General features: G+C 45.7%; 1 protein-coding gene across 1 annotated transcript in view; it reads right to left on the minus strand.

Annotated features, from left to right (window-relative positions):
• Positions 1-21738, minus strand: part of LOC109376523 (dynein heavy chain domain-containing protein 1-like) — a gene marked incomplete at its 5' end in the record, with an annotated part of 76243 nt that overhangs the window by 29840 nt on the left and 24665 nt on the right. The window contains 13 exon segments of the mRNA XM_019632457.1: positions 8988-9276; positions 9512-9704; positions 9879-10056; positions 10255-13144; positions 13260-13357; positions 13672-13797; positions 15344-15551; positions 16092-16183; positions 16561-16759; positions 16858-16985; positions 19486-19808; positions 19810-19976; positions 20455-20612. Of these exon segments, the coding sequence (XP_019488002.1) occupies positions 8988-9276; positions 9512-9704; positions 9879-10056; positions 10255-13144; positions 13260-13357; positions 13672-13797; positions 15344-15551; positions 16092-16183; positions 16561-16759; positions 16858-16985; positions 19486-19808; positions 19810-19976; positions 20455-20612 (5049 nt within the window).

Genomic DNA, 21738 nt, shown 5'->3' on the forward strand with positions numbered 1-21738 from the left:
CGAATGTCATCAAAATGTCTTCCTTTCAATATTTCCTTGATCTTTGGGTAAAGAAAGAAGTCATTGAGGGCCAGATCAGGTGAGTAGGGAGGGTATTCCAATATAGTTATCTGTTTACTGGCCAAAAACTCCCTCACAGACAAGTGCCGTGTGAGCTGGTACATTGTAGTGATGCAAGAGCCATGAGTTGTTGGCTAAAAGTTCAGGCCATCTAACTTTTTCATTCAGCCTTTTCAGCACTTCCAAATAGTAAACTTGATTAACTCTTTTTCCAGTTGGTACAAATTCATAATCAATAATCCCTTTGACATTAAAAAAAAGTTAACAACATTCTTGCAACAAGTTCACAAAATTAATTGTCAGACCTCACATCTCTCCATTTATTTAAGTCTCCCTTTATCTCAGCAATATTTGGTAATTATCAGTGTATATTTTAAATTAACTTTATTCCTAAATATTTTAAGCTTTTAGGTGCTATTTTAAAGAGTACTTAAAATTTCCAATTGTTTGTTACTAAGATATAGAAATACTAATGATTTCAATAGGCTGACTTTGTATTTGGTGACCCTGCTAAATTCACTTATTTATTTCAGTAGTTTTGTAGGATTTTTTTTTTTTGGTAGATTCCTCTGTGTACAAAATCATGGTATATACCAGTAGAGACAGTGTTATTTTGTCTTCTCTAATTTTAAAGGCTTTATTTCTTTTTCTTCTCTTACTGCACTGATGTGGGTCTTTGGTGCAATGTTGAATAGAAGCAGTGGACATTCTTGCCTTGTGACTGATCTTAGGGGGAAAGTGTAAGGACGTTTTGACGATGTTAATCCTTCCAAACCATGAGAAAGGTATATCCTTCCATTTATCTGTTCTTGTTTAATTTCTTTCTTTAATGTCTTACAGTTTTCAGAGTACAGGTTTTTCGTAACTTTGGTTAAATTTATTCCTAGGTATATTTGATGCAATTGTAAATGGGATTGTTTTCTTAATTCTTCTTCTGACCATTCATTATTGCTGTATAGAAATGCAACATATTTCTGTATATTGATTCTCAATTGTGCAACTTCACTGAAGTCATTATTATATTTCTAATAGGTTTTTTTTGGTGGTCTTTAGAGATTTCTATAGTTTTATGTCATCTGCAAATAATAAGAGTTTTCCTTCTTCCTTTTCAATTTGGATGCCTTTTATTTCTCTATCTTGTCTGATTGCTGTAGCAAGGACTTCCAATATTATGGTGAATACAAGTGGTGATAGTGGGTATCCTTGTCTTATTCCTGATCTTAGAGGAAAGACTTTCAACTTTTCACCATTGAGTATGATATTAGCAGAGGGTTTGTCATACATGGCCTTTATTATGTAGAGATATGTTCCTTCTATAGCCACTTTGTTCAGATTTTATCATAAATGGATGTTGAATTTTGTCAAATACTTTTTCTGCATCAATTGAGATGATCATATGGTTTTCATTCTTTATTTTGTTAATGTAATGTATCACATTGATTTATGGACGTTGAACCATCCTTGCATCCCTAAAATGACTCCCTCTTGGTCATGGTGTATAATACTTTTAATGTATTGTTGAATCTGGTTTGCTAATATTTTGTTGAGAATTTTTGCATCTATTTTCATCAAGGATATTGGCCTGTAGTTTTCTTTCTTGTAATGTCTTTATCTGCTTTTGGTATCAGGGTGCTGACTTCCTAAAATGAGTTTGGAAACATTCCTTCCTCTTCAATTTTTTGAATTAGTTTAAGAAGAATAGGTATTCTTCCTCAAATGTTTGGTAGAATTCACCTCTGAAACCTGGACTTTTATTTGTTGGAAGTCTTTTGATTACTGCTTCACTTTCATTGTTAGTAATTGATCTATTTAGATTTTGTGTTTCTTCCTGGTCCAGTCTTGGAAGTTTATATACTTCTAGAAATTTATCCATTTCTTTTAGATTGTCAGATTTGTTAGCATATTGTTGTTAATAATATTCTTTAATAATTATTTCCATTTCTGTGGTATTAATTTAACTTCTCTTTCATTTATGATTTTATTTATTTGGGCTCTCTTTTTCTTGATGAGTTTGGCTAAAGGTTTGTCTCTTTTATTTATCTTTTCAAATAACTGGATCTTAGTTTTATTGATCATTTCTATCACTTAATTTCTATTTTGTTTGGTTGTGCTCTGATCTTAACTATGTCCTTCCTTCTGTTTACTTTGGGTTTTGTTTGTTCTTTTTCTAGTTCTTTTAGATGTAGTTTGATTGTTTATTTGGGATTTTTTGTTTCTTGAGGTATAGCTATGAACTTCCCTCTTAGAACTGCTTTTGCTGCATTCCATAAATTTTGAACCAATTTCATTTGTTTCAAGATAGTTTGTGATTTCTTGTTTGATTTACTTTTTGATCTATTGGTTGTTTAGTAGGATGTTGTTTAGTCTCCACATGTATTTGTGGTTTTTCCAGTTTTCTTTCTGTAGTTGATTTCCAGTTTCATGCCATTGTGGTTGGAAAAGATGCTTGATATGATTTCAATCTTCTTGAATTTATGAGGTTTGTTTTGTGGCCTAATATGTGATCTATCCTGGAGAATGTTCCATGTGCACTTGAAAAAAAATATGTATTCTGCAGTTTTTGGATGAAATGTTCTGTAAATGTCTATTCAGTTGATCTCATCTAATGTGATATTTAAGGCCATTATTTCCTTATTAATTTTCTGGTTGGGTGATCTATCCATTGATGTGGGTGGAGTATTAAAATACCCTACTATTATTGTATTACTGTGGATTTCTCCCTTAATGCCCATTAATAATTACTTTATATACTTAGGTGCTCCTATGTTGGGTGCATAGATATTTACGATAGTTACATCCTCTTGTTGGACTGAACCCTTTATAATTATATAATATCCTTCTTTGTCTTTTTTCTTTTTAACATTATTTTTTTGTTTTAAAGTCTGGTTTGTCTAAGAATTGTCACTCCAGCTTTCTTTTAGTTTCTATTTGCATGGAATATCTTTTTTCATCCCTTCACTTTCAGTCTGTGTGTTTTTCAATTTAAAGTGAGTCTCTTGAAGCTGCATATAGATCGGTCATTTTTTTAAAGCAGCATATAGATGGGTCATGTTTTTTTAATCCATTCAGCCACCCTATGCCTTTTTATTGGGACATTTAATCAATTTACATTTAATGTAGTTATTGATAATATGGATTTATTGCCATTTTGTTCATTGTTTTTATAGTTGTCCTCTTTTCCTTTCTTCTCTAGATCTCTTCCTTTGTGGTTTGCTATTTTTCTTTAGTGTTCTGTTTAGGATCATTTCTCTTGGTTCTTTGTATATCTTTATAGATTTTTGCTTTGTGGTTACCATGAGGTTTATGTATATCATTCTTTATCTATAGCAGTCTTATTTTAAGCTGATAGGTGTTTAAGTTCAAATATACTCTACATTTTCACTTCCCTCTCCATGATTTATGTTATTGAGATCATATTTTAGGTCTTTTTGTTGTGTATCTCCTAACTACTTATTGTAATTTGAGTTGATTTTATACTTTTTCTTTTAATCTTTGTAGTAGCATTTTAAATATCTGCTTTGTGGTATTTATTGAATATTTGGCTTTACCTGTGAGGTTTTCCCCTTTCTCATAGTCTCTTATTTCTGGTTATGGTCTTTTCTACTTAAAGAAGACCCTTTAACATTTCTTATAAAGCTGGTTTCATGGTGATAAAGTACTTTATTTTTTGCTTGTCTGGGAAGCTCTTTTATCTCTCCTTCAATTCTGAATGATAACCTTGCTGGGTAAATTATTCTAAGTTGTAGGCTCCTTTCTTTCAGTACTTTAAAGATGTCCTGGCACTCCCTTCTGGCCTGTAAAGTTGCTGATGAGAAATCAACTAATACCTTATAGGGTTTCCTTTGTATGTAACTCATTTTTCTCTTGCTTCCTTCAGGATTATCTCTTTAGCTTTTGCCATTTTAGCTGCAATATGTCTTGGTGTGGGTCTCTTTGGGGTCATCTTGTTTGGAATTCTTTGTTCTTCTTGGACCTGGATGTTTGTTTGCTTTCCCACATTAGGAATGTTTTCAACCATTATTTCTTTAAATAAAGTTTCTGTTCCTTTTTCTCTTTCTTCTACATCTGGGATCCCTATAATGTGAATGTTTGAGCACTTGACGTTATCCTAGAAGTCCCTTAAATTATCCTTATTTTTTAAAATTATATTTTCTTGTGTTTTGATTGGTTGATTTTCACTAGTCTGTCTTTCAGGTCACAGATCTGTTGTTCTGTGTTAGCTAATCTGTTTTGATTCCTTGTAATATGTTTTTCATTTCATTTATTATATTCTTCAGGTCCACTTGGGTCTTTCTTATAGTTTCTACCTTTTTGTTGAAGTATTCCCTAAGTTCCTCTTTTTCACTCTCAAGTTTTGTGAGCATCCTTATGACAGTTTCTTTAAATTCTTTGTCATACAAATTACTTACTTCTGTTTCTCTAGGGTTTTTTCTGGGGGTTTTCTTGTTTCTTCATTTGAGAGATATTCTTCTGTCGTTTCACTATGTTTGACTTTTTATGTTTGTTTATATAAGTTATACAAAATAGATGTCTCTTTCAGTCTTGGAAAAGTGGCCTTATGCAGAAGCGGGTTCAGTGTAGACTGTATGTGTCAGGTGGTTTTGGCAAGGTGGTAGAAGCTGAGTGGGTGCTTAGGGTGTCCAGGGCACTGGCCTACAGAGCTGGAGCAGCTCCAAGTAGGGAGGCCAGGTGTGTGTATTAATGTCCTGTTGATCCTGTTTGCACCCTTTGTTTGGGCCAAAATGGGCTTGGGCAAAGTGTCTGGGAACACATTGCAGCGACCTTGCAGGCAAGCCAGAACACCTGGATAGAACCCCCACCCACCCTAGGAAAGTGGGAGGGGGCATAAACAATGGCACTCACCAGCTCCTCTAACGCCAGAGAATTCCCGCAGTCCCCAGAGAGCTCCTGCAGCTCTCCAGTCTTCATACAGTTCTCTCTCTTGTTTATTGTACCCAAAGTGGTCCCATGTGGAAGAGACCTCTGTGTAGGCTTTATGTGCCAGATAATTTTGTGAAGCCCCTTGGAGCTGAGCAGGAGCTATACCACCTAGGGCACTTGCCTATAGACCAGGAGCAGCTCTCAACAGGGAGGCCAGGTGGCTGTGGTGATGCCGGTGTGGTTCCTGCTTGATCCCTTTGTTCAGATGCAAAAGGCTCCAGGCAATGTATTTGTGAACACACTCTGGTGATTTTGCAGGTAGGCCAAAGCAAGGGAATAGAGCTCCTGCCTGCCCTAGCAAAGTGTGTGTGTGAGGGGCAGGGGTTGGCATAAACGATGGCACTCACAGGCTCCTCCCACCATGGAGAGTTCCTGCAGATCCAGGAGGGCTCCCTTGGCTTCCCAGCATTTTCTATTTGGTCTCTTTCTCTTGTTTGTTATCAGAACTATTCATTCAGTGCTCCGTTGTCTCACAGGAATAACTGTATATTTGACTTTGCTCATGAGAGAGGATGAATTAAGTGTGCTCCTATGATGCCACCATCTTGATTCTCCTTCGTCCATTTACATTTAATGTTATTATTGATATGGTTGGTTTAAGGTCCATCATGTTGTTATTTGTCTCTTCTATGTTTTAGTTTCTGTTGCTCATTGCCTGTTTCCTTTTACATACTTGAACATTTTCAATATCCCACTGTATTTCATGTATTGGCTTTTTAGCTATGCTCTTTTTTATTATTTAGTGATTTTTCTAAGGCTAACAATATGCCTCTTTATCAATACTTATAAGTAATATTGTACCACTTCACACTTCATACCTTGACCTTTCCTACTTCCTATTTCACCTTCCTATTCCACATTTCACAAATGTAAGACCCTTACAATAGTATAATTTTACTCACTGCTCCCCACCCTGTCCTCTTACTATCGTTCCAATTTCCTTTTTACTTCTACTTACATTACCAACTCCAACTAATAATGTTATTATTTTTGTTTTAAACTATCAACTGTCTCTTAAGGAAATTAAGAGATGGAAAAAATAGTTATTTACATGTACCTACCTACATATTTAATATTTCTGATGGTCTTCATTCTTTTCCATAAATCTGAGTTTCCATATATTATTTCCCTTCTGCCTAAAAAACATCTTTCAGCATTTTTGTAGTGCAGTTCTAGCAGCTGTGGATTTTCTCAGGTTTCATATACCTGAAATAGCTTTATTTCATCCTCATTTATGAAGGCTATCTTTATTGGATAGAGAATTCTGTGATGACAGGTTTTTTTCCTTTTAGTACTTTAAAGATTTTGCACCATCATCCTCTGGACTGTTATTTCTAATAAAAAATTAACCATTATTCTTAATGTTGTTCATCTGTACATAATATGTCTTGTCTTCTCTGACCACTTTTCAAAGTTTTCCTTTCTTTGATTTTTCAACAGTTTGACTATGATGTGCCTACGTGTGGTCTTCTTTAATTTACTTGGGGATAACTGAGGTTCTATAGCTGAAAGTCAATATTTTTCAAGAAAATTTTGGGAAATTTTGGTCGTTATTTCCTCAAAGATTTTTTTTCTGCACTATTCTCATTATCCTTTCCTTCTGCAACTCAATTATATATGTGTTAGACTGAAGCTCTATTCATATTACTATGTTTCTGTTCTTCAGGGTGCATTGATTCTTTCTTTTGCTATCTCCAATCTATTAAGCCATCCAGTGAATTTTTCATTTTAGTTATTGTGTTTTCCAGTTATAAAATTTCCATTTAGTTATTTTTAGTAGTTTCCATTTCTTTGGTGAGATTACCTATAAATTCACTCTTTAAGAACATAGTTTCCTTTAAGTGCTTGACAAGTTTTATAATAGCTTCTATAAAGTATTTGTCTGCTAAATTCAACTTATAGACCATGTCAGGGTCAGTTTTCTTTTTTTTTTTTTTTAAAGATTTTATTGGGGAATTGGTGGAGGGGAACTGTGCTGGGAAATTGGGGGAAGGGGAACAGACAAATTGCCATCCTTTTGTTCTTCAGTCTAGTTGTAGAGGACGTTGCTTCACTGGCCCCATGTTGGTATTATCATTGCGCTCTTCCCGGGTGAGGCAGATCGGTCGCCGGCCTCTCGAAGGCCGCTCACAGCGGCTCTTAGCAGCTCACACCAGCTGCTGGCCGCTCACACTGGCTGCCAGCCACACACGGTAGCTTATGGCAGCCCACTGCAGCAGGGGCTGCAGCCTACGCCGTTGCTGGTAACTCACAGCAGCCCAGCTCCAGGTCGAACTGTTATTCACCTTCTTAGCTGTAGAGGGCAGTGTCACTGGCCGTCATGTGGAATCCGAACCGGGGCCCTCTGGCATCCCAAGCCAGCTCTTAACCATCGCACCACTCAGCTGGTCCCAGGGTCAGTTTTTATTGACTGTTTTGTTTTTTGTTTGTTTTGTTTTATTGTATGTCTATTGATTTTTTAATTTTATACTGGATGTTTTGGTGGCTGTCACCCAATTTACACTGCCAGCTATAATAAACATTGCTCTACAATGTTTTCAACCTTCCTGATGAAATGTCTTCTCAGCTGTCATTCACAGATCTGAATTTACCCTTTCTATTATCTACTGACAACCTGATTGTTTGTGCAAATTCATTGAGAAAGCCAAATAATATAGTTGGAGAAAATTACAAGTGTTGGTACTAAACAGACTTGAATCTTACTCTTGTTTCTGACACATACTGTCTAGAGTATGTTGGGCAAGTTATAAAATCTCTGTTTATCTTTAAAATAATCATAACAAATATCCATGTCAATGGGCTTTTATGAGCACTAACAATGACAGAGATAAAATGTGTAGCACATAGTACACACTAAATTGTACCTACTATTATCAAGTACTTATACCACCTGGTTCAAATTTTCTACATTCCATGAGGGACTTTGGTGTCTAAATGGATAATCTACCTAATGCTTTCGCCCATTTACTTTCTTGACGCCACCATTCTGTGATTATTCTTCATTTCTGCCCATTCCCATGGCCATATTCTGAGCCTGTCACAATCTAGAAACACGCCACTTTAGAAACTTTAAATTTTAAACTTCCCAATATCCCAAGCTTTCATCACAATTTCTGCCTTTTCCTTTCTTATCTTTTCTTCTACAAACTCTGAGTACTTACTTCCTGTTGGGTGTATCAAAATTAACGAGACACATCTCTGTTCTCATGAAGCTCACGGTGTGGTGGAAGGGACTGACAAGTAAACATACAATCATACAACCATGGTTGTCACAGATTTTTGTACAGAGCACAGGATGAGAATCTAACCTAACCTAGAGGCTCAGGCTGCTTGTAGATATTGCCTGAGATTATTTGTAAAGAATAAGTAGGACTTAGCCAGATAAACAGAGGAGAAAAGGCAGAGAGGACAGCAGTCCCGGAGGCCAGAGGAAGCCTGACTTCCTGGATGCCTGTCCACAGTTGAGTCCAGCTGGAGCACACAATGTAAGAGTCTAGAGAAGAAAGCCTTGTCACAAGGAAAGATTTGAGAGATATTTAGGGGGCAAAATTGAGAGACATGGTGATTGGACTTTGGTGAGAGAGATGTCAATAAGATTTCTGGCTTAAATGGATAGTGGTACCAGTTACTAAGAGAACACTCAGGAGCGGGTTTTGGGGGAAGATGATGAGTTCAGGGTTAGATTTGAGGTGTAATGGGACAGCAAGGAAGTGATACACAATAGGCAGTTGGAGAAACAGGTCTGGTGCTTAGAAGAGAAGCCTGGGTTGGAGATAAAGATTTAGCAGTCCAAGCATAGAGATGGTGGGTAAGGCCATGAGAAGGGTAAGGTATTCAGGGAGTGTGTGTAGAAGGAGAAGATAGTAAGGATTGAATACTGAGGTTTAGTCTGTCGGTGTATATTTGAGAGTCAATGACTATTGCTAGGGATTTAACAGCTCAAGAGATGACAATGACTGCTTCCTCCCCTCCTCCCAGCTCCTTACCGGAAGCGGCCAGGTGCAGATCCTCCAGCAGGAAAAGGAAGGAGCCTTTAGAATCCAGGTGCCGCCCAGGCCATGTGCTGGCTTGCGCCTGGCTCTGGACCCCTCGGCTCAGCAGAAGGCGAAGGTGGACGGTGCTGAAGGCAGGGTGGATGCGGCTGTACATGTACGGGTGATGTGGCTCCACCAGCACCTCCACAAACGCAGACTTCCCGGTGGCTGCCTCTCCAGCCAGCAGCACTGGGTGTCCCTTCGTCAGAAGTAGGTCCACCACATACAGGAGCCGTTCAGTCTGCAGGACAGGAGCAGAACTTACTGTGGCAGCTCCAGTTTAAGACAGTAATCTAGAGGAACGTAAAGGCCTAGGGGCCTTGTCTTAATGCTGTACTTGCAGAACACTTCATGTATTCTTGTGTGAAAACATATCAAAGAACAGAAGCAGGTGGGCCTCAGCTGGGCCTAGAAAGTGGACTCCCCCAGGATAGCTCCTCAAGCCCCAACCCAGCTAATGAACACTGTTCTCACACCTGGGGAGAAGGAATGAAGGTGTCCGGAAGTCTCTTGAAGCGGCTGCCCAAGTATTGGCCAGTGAAGGGGACCAGTGTCCCATCTTCAGGGCAGACATGTAGATCAAACACCAAGGCTGAGGGCGGTGGCTCAGGATAGTTGGAGAGGCAACTGATAGAACCCCTCAGGAAGGTATCAAAGAGGGGCCAGAGCCTGCTCAGATGGGTATACAGGCAAAAGTGTCAGTTACAACAGTTCCACTTGTGACACATGCACACACTCCACCCACCCCTGACAGCTGACAGCCCTGATGTCACCTGGGTTTTGACTCCCATGGGCAAGTCCTTTCAGCCCCCTGCATCCCCCGTCCCCAACCCCCGTAAATACCTGGCAGGAAGGTGGGCTCCAAAGCCCCAGATCAAGGCAAAAAGAAAGCTGCTGACACCCAGCAGGTGCTCCCTGCGCTTATGAGGCACATCATCGTTATCAACGTGGGACTGGTTCAGAGTGCTGTTTTTTGAAGGCTTGAAGCTTTGGGGTACAGGATCACTACAGCTGAGGTCCTCTGCAAAGGTCGCCATGGCCAGAATAGGAGCCCCAGTAGGAAGAAGTATGGGTGGGGGAGATTAGAAGTTGGCTCTATTACTTCTCACTTTCAGTCCCCAAGCCCAAGTCCACCAGAGAAGCCATGCCCCAGGCTCTGGCCATCTGCCATCTGTCCGCCAGCCTCCATGGTGCTCACACCACTTTCCCTTCCCTTCACCTGTGATATGCGCCTTCTTTTCCTCAGCTGTGAGCAGGTGGCGATCAAGCAGACAACGCAAAAGGCGAGCCAGGCTGGTGACTTCAGCCACGCCTGGGCAAACAGCCTGCTGCCCATGTGCCTGCAGCAGGGAGCTGGCACCCTGGCGGGTAAGGAATCGGAATGTTGCCGGCACCAGCACTTCAGCCAGGTGGTTGAGCTCAGTGACCGTCTGCGGTTGCAGGTGGTACTCATGGGGCAGGGCTGCCATCAGGATGCTGAGCATCCCCTGCCAAGTCTGTTCCCCACCACACCAGACGAGGTCACAGCGGCCCACCACTGTGGGGGACATGCCTGTTGTGTCTCCCACCTCCATCAAGAGAAAAGTACTTGGGGGTCGTTCTATCTGCTGACCATTGGGGAGGGTAAGCTGGGGGGGGTCGCTCAGGAGGCAAGTGATGGAGTCCAGCCAAGCAGCACTGGAGGGCCCATCGCATATTATCCAGTGCTGGGTCCCCACCGAGTCCTGTGCCTCCCTCTTTGGGTCCACAATCCTACACTGACTGGCTGCACGCAGCAGCCTGGGGAAGACGCCTTGGTGCCAGCAGGGGCCCTCTAGCCACCCCAGGAACTCCTGGGGGCTGAGGACACTGGGATACAGGTGTGTCATTTTCACAGGCAGATAGCCCTGTGTTGAGGTGACCTCCCTGGCTGTGAGCTGATTCTGGATCTTAAATAAGCTGTGCCAACAAGTGGTCTTGCCACTGCCTGCAGGGCCCAGAAGCAAAATGCCGGAGGCCCGGCACAGGGCCTGGCTCAGCTGTTCCAGGGACCCCAAAATGTCAGGGCTCGGATGCAGGCCTGCCTGACGCAATTCCTCCACCAGCAGTGGCTTCTTCAGCCTTCGGGTCACAGGCTCTGCCAGCACCTGGCTGGCACTGGGGAAGATCCCACAGAGCAGCTTTTGGAGGTTGTGAAGATGGACCCCACTGAGGCTACTGAATAGTGGTGAGTGTAGCAAAGCGCGCACTAGGGCGGCCTCCTCGATGGCAGCTAGGCTGTGGGGCTGCTGGGAGCTGGGTTCTTCCTTGGTCACATTTAGAGCCTGTATCATGTCTGCCAGTACTTGCTTGAGCAGTCGCAGGCGGCAGGGCAGGGGCCTCGACATGAGCTCACGCTCTAGGGAGAAGAATTGGGATAGGCGGGTAGCCATGCGGGAGGCACCCCGCATCCCTGCACCCAGAAGAGTCAGCTCCGCTACTTGCTGTAGGTTAGGCAGTGTGATTGCCACAGGCCGCAGCAGCAGGCGCAGGTTGGCAGGCACAGCAGGGACCGGAGCAGTCAGCGTCAGGAGACAGCCATAGCCAAGACGTATATACACGTGATGTTTCTCAAAGAAGCCACTGCCAAGGAGCGGGGGGTGGGTGGGGTCAACGGTGCTGGTGCTTGGGGAAGCCTCCCGGTGCAGCGGGGCATAGAGGCGGTGCAGTTCAGCCAGGCGCTGGCCCAGGGCAGAGAGCAAGCCAAGGGGCAGGCATTGAGCTGCCTCCAACAGCAGCCATGCACCACCCTGCAGGGCACCATTCAGGTAGTTGCTCAGGCTTTGGGCCTCCATTTGAGGCAAGCAGGACATCATCACCAGCTGGCGCCCCAGGGCCTGTGCCAGGCTCTTCACCGTGGCTACCTTGCCCACACCATCAGGGCCCAGTAGGGTCCCACAGGCCACCTCCTCCAGAGCCAATAACAGTCCCAGGGCTGGGCGTTCAGGCAGCAGGCTGGGTAGAGACTCCAGTCTGGGACCCAGGTACTCATAATTGTACAGGAAGGACCGGCCCAGCACATCTATCCAGCACGCAGCTGGTGACAGAGAATTCTCAGTAGATGCAATAGTCTTGAGGGTCTGCAGGGGGCTTTGGAGGATGGTGTCAGATGAACCCAGGTGGTACTTGAGTTGGCGGGCCCAGTGGAAGTCTGCCAGATCACAGACCTGGTGCTCCTGCAGCAGCTGGGCTATATCCCGGTGAGTCACTGCCATGACCAGTAGGGCACTAAGCAAGCTGGTCTGGCGGACAGAGGGCAGAGGCTGCCCACGGTGGGAGGCCCTCTGAGCCCGTACAAAATACACCAGTCCTTCCAGCTTCCGTACATGTATGGGGACCATGGCCACGGTCCTCCCCTCAAGCAAAGCCTCTTCCATCTCGGCCCGCCATACCACCTCCTCTGCCACCAGCACACACTGCCATGGGAAAGCCTTGACTAAATCCAGCCAGTGGTGGGCATACTGTTGCAGGGGCACCACCTGGCTTTGCTGGGGCAGCTTCTTGAAGGCCTTGTCTAGGGATGAGCCCAGAGCCAGACGGGCAGCCACACAGTCCTGCAGCATGTGCACCAATGCCAAACGCAGACCCTTCTCCAGAGACGCCAGCCATTTGGGGAGATCTGGATGCAGAGGAAGTGACTGCCGCAGCTTCACCTCCTCCCCACCTGCCCCTAGCACTTCAAGTGCCTCCACCTGAGTCTGTGTGCTTGGCCTCAACTCCTGGTCCTCCGTGTTTCTAGCCATTGGGATGGACTTGAAGCCCACAGCATGCACATGAGGAAAGCAACGTCGTACCCATATCTGGGCCTCACGTGACTCCAGTGGGGCAGCCAGCAGGGCTACCAGCTCACTGTCACTGAGGAAGAAGAGGCGGGGGAAGTGAGCACAGACCCCATAGAGCACGCTCTCCAGAGCAATAATGATGCCCTCCAGCTCCAGTGAGCCTGCTTGCAGCAGTTGTTGCAGCTGCTGGCCTTGGAAATAAGGGCTCCTCTTGGCACTGGGCACTATAAGCGACAGAACCAGAGGGTCAGCTACAGAGATCCGCATCAGGGTCCGATACTGATCATCCATGGCCTTGAAACGGGAGTCCTGTGGTGAGGGAGAGGGTAAAAGCGAGGGCGGATGTGAAGGGGCAGCTCCCCCTCCCAGCCTGCACCCCTCTATTCAGTAGCCTGTGTCCACCCTACCTCATCCCCTTCCCTACCAGGTCAGAACTGGGAAACTGGATCTTCATCTCATGTAGAACTTTATTCAGAAAAATCCACTCCTGCTGAAAAGTCACCCACACCTCCAGCACGTCACCTGTGTGAGTAGCCAGAGGAACACTGGAGAGAGACTAGGGTTCTAGTTTCTGCAAGGGGGTCCAGCCTGGTCCTGACCTCTCAGGCTGCCCCACCCCAAAACAGGCTGCTCAGCAGGACCCAAGGACCTTGCTTGGAGGAGAGAAACCTTTCGCTGTGAATCAAGACCTGCTCACCTCCGCCCTAGAAGTAGCCTTGAAGGAGATCCTCCTGTGTTTCCGATCTTCCGCACCCAAATCCCACCTCTCACCCCACCCCGCTGCGTCATCCTGCCTTAGGTCCCACCCATCAGCCCAGCTAGAGGCCTGCACTCACCCAGGCCATGCATGATGGTCACCCACTCCAAAGCTATTTTGTATAAGTTTCCTGAGTTTTGCATGTCCAGGATCTTGAACAACACCTGAAGACTGTCCTGGATAGAATCCTGCAGGCTGTTGTAATCTAAGGAAGAGTGGGGTTTCCAGCTGAGCTGAGCTGAGCTGAGCTGAGCTGGCAGTCAGATGAGGCAAGGGCAGGGGTGACTAATACCCAAAGTACACTGAAACTCATAGACCTCAAGTTATTCTCTAGAAGACCCAAACATTTTTTTTATTCCACTAGTTGAACTGTGTGCTCACCAAGAGCCAGAGTGTGTTGGAAAACCTGTTTATGTGAGTTACAATTTCAATTACAGAATGTAAGCTAATATGTTAACCACTGAAATACAGGTGGGAAAGGAGTTGTTGGTGCTATGGAAACCATTAAAGGTTTCAGTAAAGGTGAGTTAATAAAACATGATATTAAGTATAGGTCAGCCAATTTTTAAAAATCGGGAAATGATAATTAGAAATGTAGAAAAGTTTGGACTCAGGTAGCTTCACAATGTCTTCATGTCATTGCTCAACTTTACAGAAACTGAAATTAGAAATAGACAATGCATGAATGCAAGAAAGGCAGTGAGGAACTTCTAGTTGACTGCAAATCAAAGAAAAGCTCATCCTTAGGGTAAAAGATTATAAATAAATGTTCATTTATATGTTTTAAGCTAAAAATATCTTAAGTCATGTATGCATCATATTTTATGATTTCCCTATATGCCCAACTTTTGAAATTTGCCAGTTGGGTTTCAATTGTGTTAGAAAAGAGAATTTCTCCTCTACTGGCAATTCCCTAACTGTCATCCTGGGTGCCTGTACATAAGCTGCTCCCTCTCCCCGGTATGCCACTTCCCCTTACAAGTTTAGAAAATTCCTACTCCTTCAATGGTCATCAAGAGGCCTCTCCCTAAGGGAAGGGAAGATTTCTCGGACTTTCCCTGGGCCTTTGAAGCAGTCCTCTGTCTGAGATTTTACTGCATTATTCCATCATGCACTTATCTCTATCCTATTGTCCCTCTCTGACTGGACTGGGAGCTCTTGAGGGACAGGACTTCTGCCTGTAAATCTCAGCATCTCCTGCATTTGTTTCAGAGGTGGCAGGTGAATTTGATGAGGAAACAAAAAAGGAATGAATGGGTGGGGCAGGGTACAATTTATAGGACAGAGCATTGAAAGGTGGACAGACGTGACCATGAAGAACTTCTTAGTATATCAGAAAGGGAAGGACCTTTGCTGAAGAGGCTAGGCAGTGGGTGGAGACTCCCAAGAAGATTAAGACTGTATAGGATGGGGCCGGCCGAGTGGCTCAGTTGGTTAAGAGCTCGCTCAAGAGTTTGAGCTCTGAGCAACAACGGTTCGAGGCCAGCCCGAGCTGAGCAGCCGCTAAGCTGCCAATAGGTAGCAGGATGGCTCAGCTAAAAAAAAAACAAAAAACAAAAAAAAAACAAAAAACAAGACTGTATAGGAGCTACATGGAAGACACTGTCTCAGAACAGGCTGATGTCTCAGGCTGTCCAGGAAGGATGGGAACCTGGCTAGAGAAGCTAGATCTGGCAGGGCTTGGTGGACATGGTAAATGAATATGGCCCCCCACAGGGGGCTTTCACTGGGCCATAAGGGCTGGGTCTCACCTGAAAGAACGAAGGTGCCACTGTCCTCGGGCACTACATCCCAGTGGGGGCTGCGGAGCATTTGCTTCTTGGAGCGCTCCAAGGCTGGGGGCTCGCAGGGCACATGCAGGATGAAGTTGAGCAGCCGCAGCTGGCGCACTTCCCAGACCCGCTGCAGCTGCCGCAGGGTCTCTTGGGCATGAACTTGTTCATTTTCACACTGCCAGATCTGGAAGAGCTGGGTCTCAGGAACCAGGACTGAGTAATGCCTCAGGGGATAGCACTGGAACTGGGACTCAAGGGCCAGGACTCAGGGGAGTGAAGGTCTCAGAGATGGAGCGTGGGACCATCAGGCTTCAAAGGCAGGTCAGCAGCAGCATACTCTGACCTAGGGCTACTGCCCTAAAACCCACTCTTTTGCAATGCTCCAGCTAAGCAGACTACCTCAATCAGCACGTGCTCTTTTGGGACAGGGTAAGTGTTGGGGGACATCTGCCGTCCTGTGTGCCCACGACTTTGGGGCTGCCACCTACTCCTTCCCCTGGGGGTGTGCATATGTTCAGTCACAGAGAATCTGAAACCACCCATCAGGTCCCCATATGCTCCCAGCTGGCCAGCAATCTCAACCCTCCTAACTACTTACCCACCCACAAGCCAATTATCTACTACCCTCTTGCCCCGAGGGGCTGTTGGGCCTTAACTGGCTCTATTAGAGCTTAGCAAACATGTCCTGGACTTGGGCCACCTCCCTCCCTGCAGTGGGTCTCACCTGATTGAGTCTATCTGCAAACTCCAGCAGCGGACAAGCAAGCAGCTGGCCTAGCGTTATGAGTTCTACGTTGAGACTGCCCAGCCCTAAGGCTGAAGGTAGACGGCACAAGTCAGAGTGACATCAGTATATGGCAGAGTCCAGCCCATATCCCAGATCCGGAACCCAGAGCCCAGGCCAGCCCCCAGATGGCAGATCTCAGGGCACAACATAGAGCCAAGAGTGCAAACCTAAGGTCCAGAGCACAGCACAGAGCCCAGAGCTGACTCCAGCCTGAGCCAGCCCAGGTCAGCAGGGAGGACCCACATGGTGGTGTGGGGTGGGCGCAGGAGAGTACAGTACTTGGGGGAAGGCAGGGAGCAACCCAGGGAAGGAGGGCGGTTCCAAACAGGAGTGGCAGGGAACTGAGCTGTTGCATTGTTCTAACACCTATGTCCTTCCCTTCCCCTCTGACGGTACCCAAACGCACCTTGCAGGAGGGCTTGGAAGTTGAGGCTTTGCAGCTGGAGGCTACCCAGCTTGGTAAGCAATGGCAGGTAGCTGCGGAACTCCTCTAGAATGTGCATGCAGCACTGCAGAACTGGGCTGTGCAGCCCCAGGGTGGCAAGCATCTGGGTTGCCTCTGTCAGCCAGCCATCTGTCTTCTCCTCGGCCATAGCCAGGCTGAACTGTAGGGAGAAGGGCTCACTGTCGGCTGGAGACCCTTCCACCCAGCCGCCTGCAAACTCCATTCCCAGGCAGGAGCTCCAAAGAAGAGTGTCAGCACCTTGGCAAAAGTCATGCACTTCCATTCGCTGATGTTTTCAGAGATGGCTCGGTACAGGTGCCAGATACGCTGCTGTTGCACAATAGGATGGGTCCCACAGATTGGCAAGGACACAGGACTCTTATTCCCTGTGAGACAGGACTGACTGAGGCCTGGGCTAGGTGTGGAGGTGGGGAGCATGATGGGGAATGGTCAGTCAAGAGCCCATAATAAGAGAAAGGAGGGTCCCGAAAGTGCCAGGATGGGGGGGGGGTGTCCAAAATGATTTAGTACAACAATGGAAGAGGGGACAATCCAAGGGACAGTTATTCCATGGTTAGGATATCTGGGAAGAATGTGATGGCAATGAAAGGCAAGGGTTCCTCTCCCATTACTCTCCATCTCACTCACTCCACTCAGGCCACAGCAGACTCTTCCCTGTTGTCCAGATGCACCAGCCTGCCCCTTCCTCGAGGGCCTTTGGCAGTTCGTTCTGGAGCACCCTTCCCTCGGAGAACCATCTGGCTTCTCCCTCAGCAAATTCAAGTGCTTGTTCAAACCTCACCTTCTTAATGAGGACTACGCAGCCCACCCCTTTAAGAACATCCCCACAGCCTTTCTTATTATTAGTGTGGATAATAAATTCCTGTTTTTTTCAATAGTTTACTTTGCACATTGGTGTCCAAATTGTCCCAGATTTGGCCAGTTGGTGTCCTTTCTGTGTCCTGGTGACATGCTCCCATCACTTCATAAAAGAACTTAACACTTTCTTATTTTCTGGCTTAAACAATATTCCAGGCTCATGTCGTATCTATTCTGCCACAGCCCTGGAATCATCCACTGTCTGAGGATTCCTTTTTGTGGAAATGGTATTAGAAATTAAGATCTGGGCACAGTGTGGCTCCTAGCTATTGGGGTGTCTTTGCTTCTTGGCCTCTTCAGTAGACAGGAGATATATTCATGTATATATATACATATATGCATACACTTATATACAGATATACATTTGCACATAAGCATGCATACATATACAACATGTGTATGTGTGTTTTAAAATGCAATGGAAGTTACAGAGTAGATGCCACAGAAAATGGAAGCTTATAAAACAAGTCATGATATTTCCCCAGAACTCTGAAAGAACAAAGAAATGAGTGATGATGAAGATAAAAGAAATGGAGAGATCCAGAAAATCCAACATAACAAATAAGAATTCTGGAAGGTGAACAGAGCCAATATAAGAGCTTTTATCAAATAATTGATAAACAGATTACCTATAAAGGAAAAAAAATCAGGTTGATATCAGTTTTGTCCACAATGTCAGAAGACAATGATACAATAGCTAAGTTTGAAGAAAAGATCTTGTGACTTCAGAATTCAATATTTATCCAAGCTTGTGACATAGGGACATTAGAAAGTCATTCTCAGCATAAAAGCTTAGAAATTTTAACACCTCTAATTCCTTTCCTAGAAAAAAGAAATACTCAAAGAAATATTACAGTCATTTAAGGAAAGAATGAAAACAATGAAAAGATGTGGTATTTAAAAAAAAAATGGTAGTGGATAAACAAAACCAGGAATCCTTAGATGTCAAAATAGTTGTTAACATGGTTATAAAACAAAACAAATGTCAAAAGTAATGAGTAAAACATACATAATGAAAAATAAAGAGTAGTAGTAATAATCTGGACTAATATCCTAGATTATTTTAACAAAACCTGGGGATTTGGTGAGGAGACAGGGATGGAAGAAGGAAGTAAAAACTGCTGTGGGGTTTCCTGGGCCAGCATCACAGGGCCTGAGTCCACAACTCTGCCTTTTCACAAACATCTCCAAACCAAACAGGAAAGGTCAAGGTCTGTGGCCTCTGTCAGTTAGTGGTCTATGGGATTGAGGGTCTCCTGATACTTAACCAAAGAAAAAGTCCCTTGCTTGAGGATGGCCCCAGAGTGTCCAACACCTCACATTTGGCCAAATAGTCCTGAGACTGGGGATGCTAATGGGCAGAGATGATAATAGCTGGCAGTTGGCCCACAGGCGACTCAGAAGCAATGTGCCTTCCAAGGGATAGAAGTGACTGCATCCCAGGAAAAAAAAAAAAACTTGAGCCCACAACATTCTTTACATGAAGAAGGGAACCACCACGGTACAGAAGGGCTAAGACCAATAGTTCTGTCCTGGTCTTCTCCTGTGAGCCAGTGAGGCCCTCAGCAGCTGCCTCGCTGCACCGCACTGGCTGAAAGCAATGGCTATGCAGCGTCCAGACCTATGTTTATCTGGGGCCTGCTGCCTGGCACAGGGCTGGGTTGAACAGGGCTACACAAAGGCTAAGTACCACAATGAAGACACCTTTACGTTCTCCTGCACGGGCTTTTAGCCCTGTCACCCCATCACATTCTAATGGAACATTCACCTGTTTGCCTCCCCTCCCAGATTGTGAGCCCCTGCCTCCTCGCCCTAAGCACAGCACTTATAGCCAATGTATGATGGCTTTGTGCTGCCGTTTTCATTCATAAAAGAGACTAATGAAGGTATGAGATTCCCGAGACTTGCTTAGGGTCACACAGGACACAGGACCCTAAGTCCCAACCCTCATCTCAGTTGGAGGGCCTACCCCAGGGTGGTGGCGGAGGGGGCGGGGATCCTCAGTACCAGTGAACGTGGTGTAGGCACGGTGCAGCTCACTGAGGTGGCTGGCTGTGCTCTGGAACTGACGCTCCAGGACAAGGAGTTGGCGCTCAGTGCTCCTCGGCTCTTGTGCAGGGTCCATGAAGGGCCCAGACAGAGCCTTCTCAATCAGGCCTTCCAGCTTGGCCAGTGCTGCCGCCATCAGCTGCTGCAGCTTGGGCACAAGGGTATGTTGCTTGCTGAACAGGAACTCTGAGGCCTGGCTTCTCTCAAACTGGAATTCCTCCCACATATCCAGAAGCTGTGGGGCAAGCAGAGGGCAGTCAAGTCAACGTGCTTGTGGGGAGTGGACGGGGCGGGATGAGGGACTCCCTGCATTGTCTTCTCACCGAGACGTCCAGTGCCTCATTCTCAGCACTAAAGAGGCTAAAGTGGCTGCGGATGAGTTCATGGAGTGACCGTATGTATTCCATTCGCTCCTCCAGCTTGGCATACTGGTCATCGGCCTTGTTCAACTGCAGGGGCCACGGCATGAGATCAGCACCCCCACAACCCTGCACACCTCTTTGGGCCCATCCCTGAGGGGCACTCCCACTTTCTGGGGGCTCCAGATTGCGGCAGCTGCCTTTAAACCCACTGGAAACAGGGGACATCTGGGATCAGATCCCCATCTGACCCACAGTTCCTCCCCCACCACATCATTACCCTGATGACAGGGCAACAGGTCCCTGTCTGATGGCCACACAGGGCGGAACTTTATTTCTGGAAGTAGGGCTGTATCTCTGTCATTACACTGGGGCCGCCCATTGCCGTGAGGAAATTGGACCAAGAAACAGAGCAAGAATCAGCAAGGGCAGATCACGTATGGTAGTTAGCACAGCTGAAGAGCATCAAGCCCCATTGGGAGCTCATCTGAGACCTGAAGAGAGTGACTGAGCATTTGAGTAGCATGGGCCCTGGGTGGGCTGGGGAGGAAGAAGGGCGAGAGCCCACCTTCTGGGAACACTGGGCAATGGCGTGAATGTCTGCGCTGATGGTTTGGAAGACCTGGATGAAATCTGTGAGCTCTTGCATTAGCTGCTGGCTGCGGCTCCAGCACTCGTTCTGTACCTGTGCAAGAATGTCCTTCCTGACGCTCTCCAGCTTGGCTTCTGAAGACAGGAGAGGGGTAGGTGTTAAGGGGTGCATGAAAACCAAAGGATGGTGGGGCAGTGCTGTGGGTCCCGAGTGGGAGTGGGAAGGGGAAGCCAGATCATGAATTCATTCCCTCACTCACTGAACACTTCCTGTATCTCTGCCCAGTGTCCAGTCAGCGGCTATACACTGGGGCCTGTGCTGGCACCAGTCGACAAGGGTGAGTGAGTCAGACAGGAAGGGTTTCCACCCTTAGAAGCTCACAATATGGTGACAGGGACAGATATATAAACAGGTAATCATAAATGTTCTAGGAGAGCCCCTCAACCTGGCATGGTGAAAGGAGAGGAGGCCCGAGGCGGCTAGTAAAGGCCTCCTCAGAGAGCAGGACATTGGAGCTGAACGTGTAGAGTAGTCAGTGCTCCAAGGGGCAAAGGCACACCATACAGATGAAACAGCATGTGCAAAGGCATGGGGATGACATGTTCACAAAGAGCCGAATGCCCTGCCAGAGATGAAAGTTTCCTGAATAGGACATCTTACTGTTTCTGCTCTAGTAGAAGAGCTACCAAGAAGAGTATGTAAACTGCCTTTTGTCTTTAAGGATTAAAGGAAAGAAGCTGTCAGGTGGATATGGGGCTAGAAGATAATCTTGGAAGCTGTCTTTGGTGATATGAACAACCCCATTTGTCTCCGAGGGAAGGAATGACACCAACATGGGACCTCAACAAATCTAAGATACCACTGATTGCAAGAGGCACCATTATTTTATATACCATGAAAAGAGTGATGCCATCTTAACTCTGACATGCCATCAATCGTAAAACACCTGTTAAGTTCAGAGATGTAAGTTAAAATAATGTGCAGAGGGCCGGCCGAGTGGCCCATTGGTTAAGAGTTGGCTTGGGACGCCAGCTCTGAGCAGCAGGGCCCCGGTTCAGATCCCACATGGGCCAGTGACGCTGTGCCCTCTACAGCTAAGATGGTGAACAATAGCTCAACCTGGAGCTGGGCTACTGTGAGTCGCTGGCGACAGCGTAGGCTGCAGTGGAGCTGCAGTGGGCTGCTGTAAAAAGCTACTGTGAGTGGCTGCCAGCCGGCGTGAGCTGCCGTCCAGGACCTGGTGACTAATCTGCCTCGCCC

Source organism: Hipposideros armiger, unplaced genomic scaffold (genome assembly GCF_001890085.2).
Source record: "Hipposideros armiger isolate ML-2016 unplaced genomic scaffold, ASM189008v1 scaffold_1146, whole genome shotgun sequence".
Taxonomy (NCBI): Eukaryota; Metazoa; Chordata; class Mammalia; order Chiroptera; family Hipposideridae; genus Hipposideros; species Hipposideros armiger.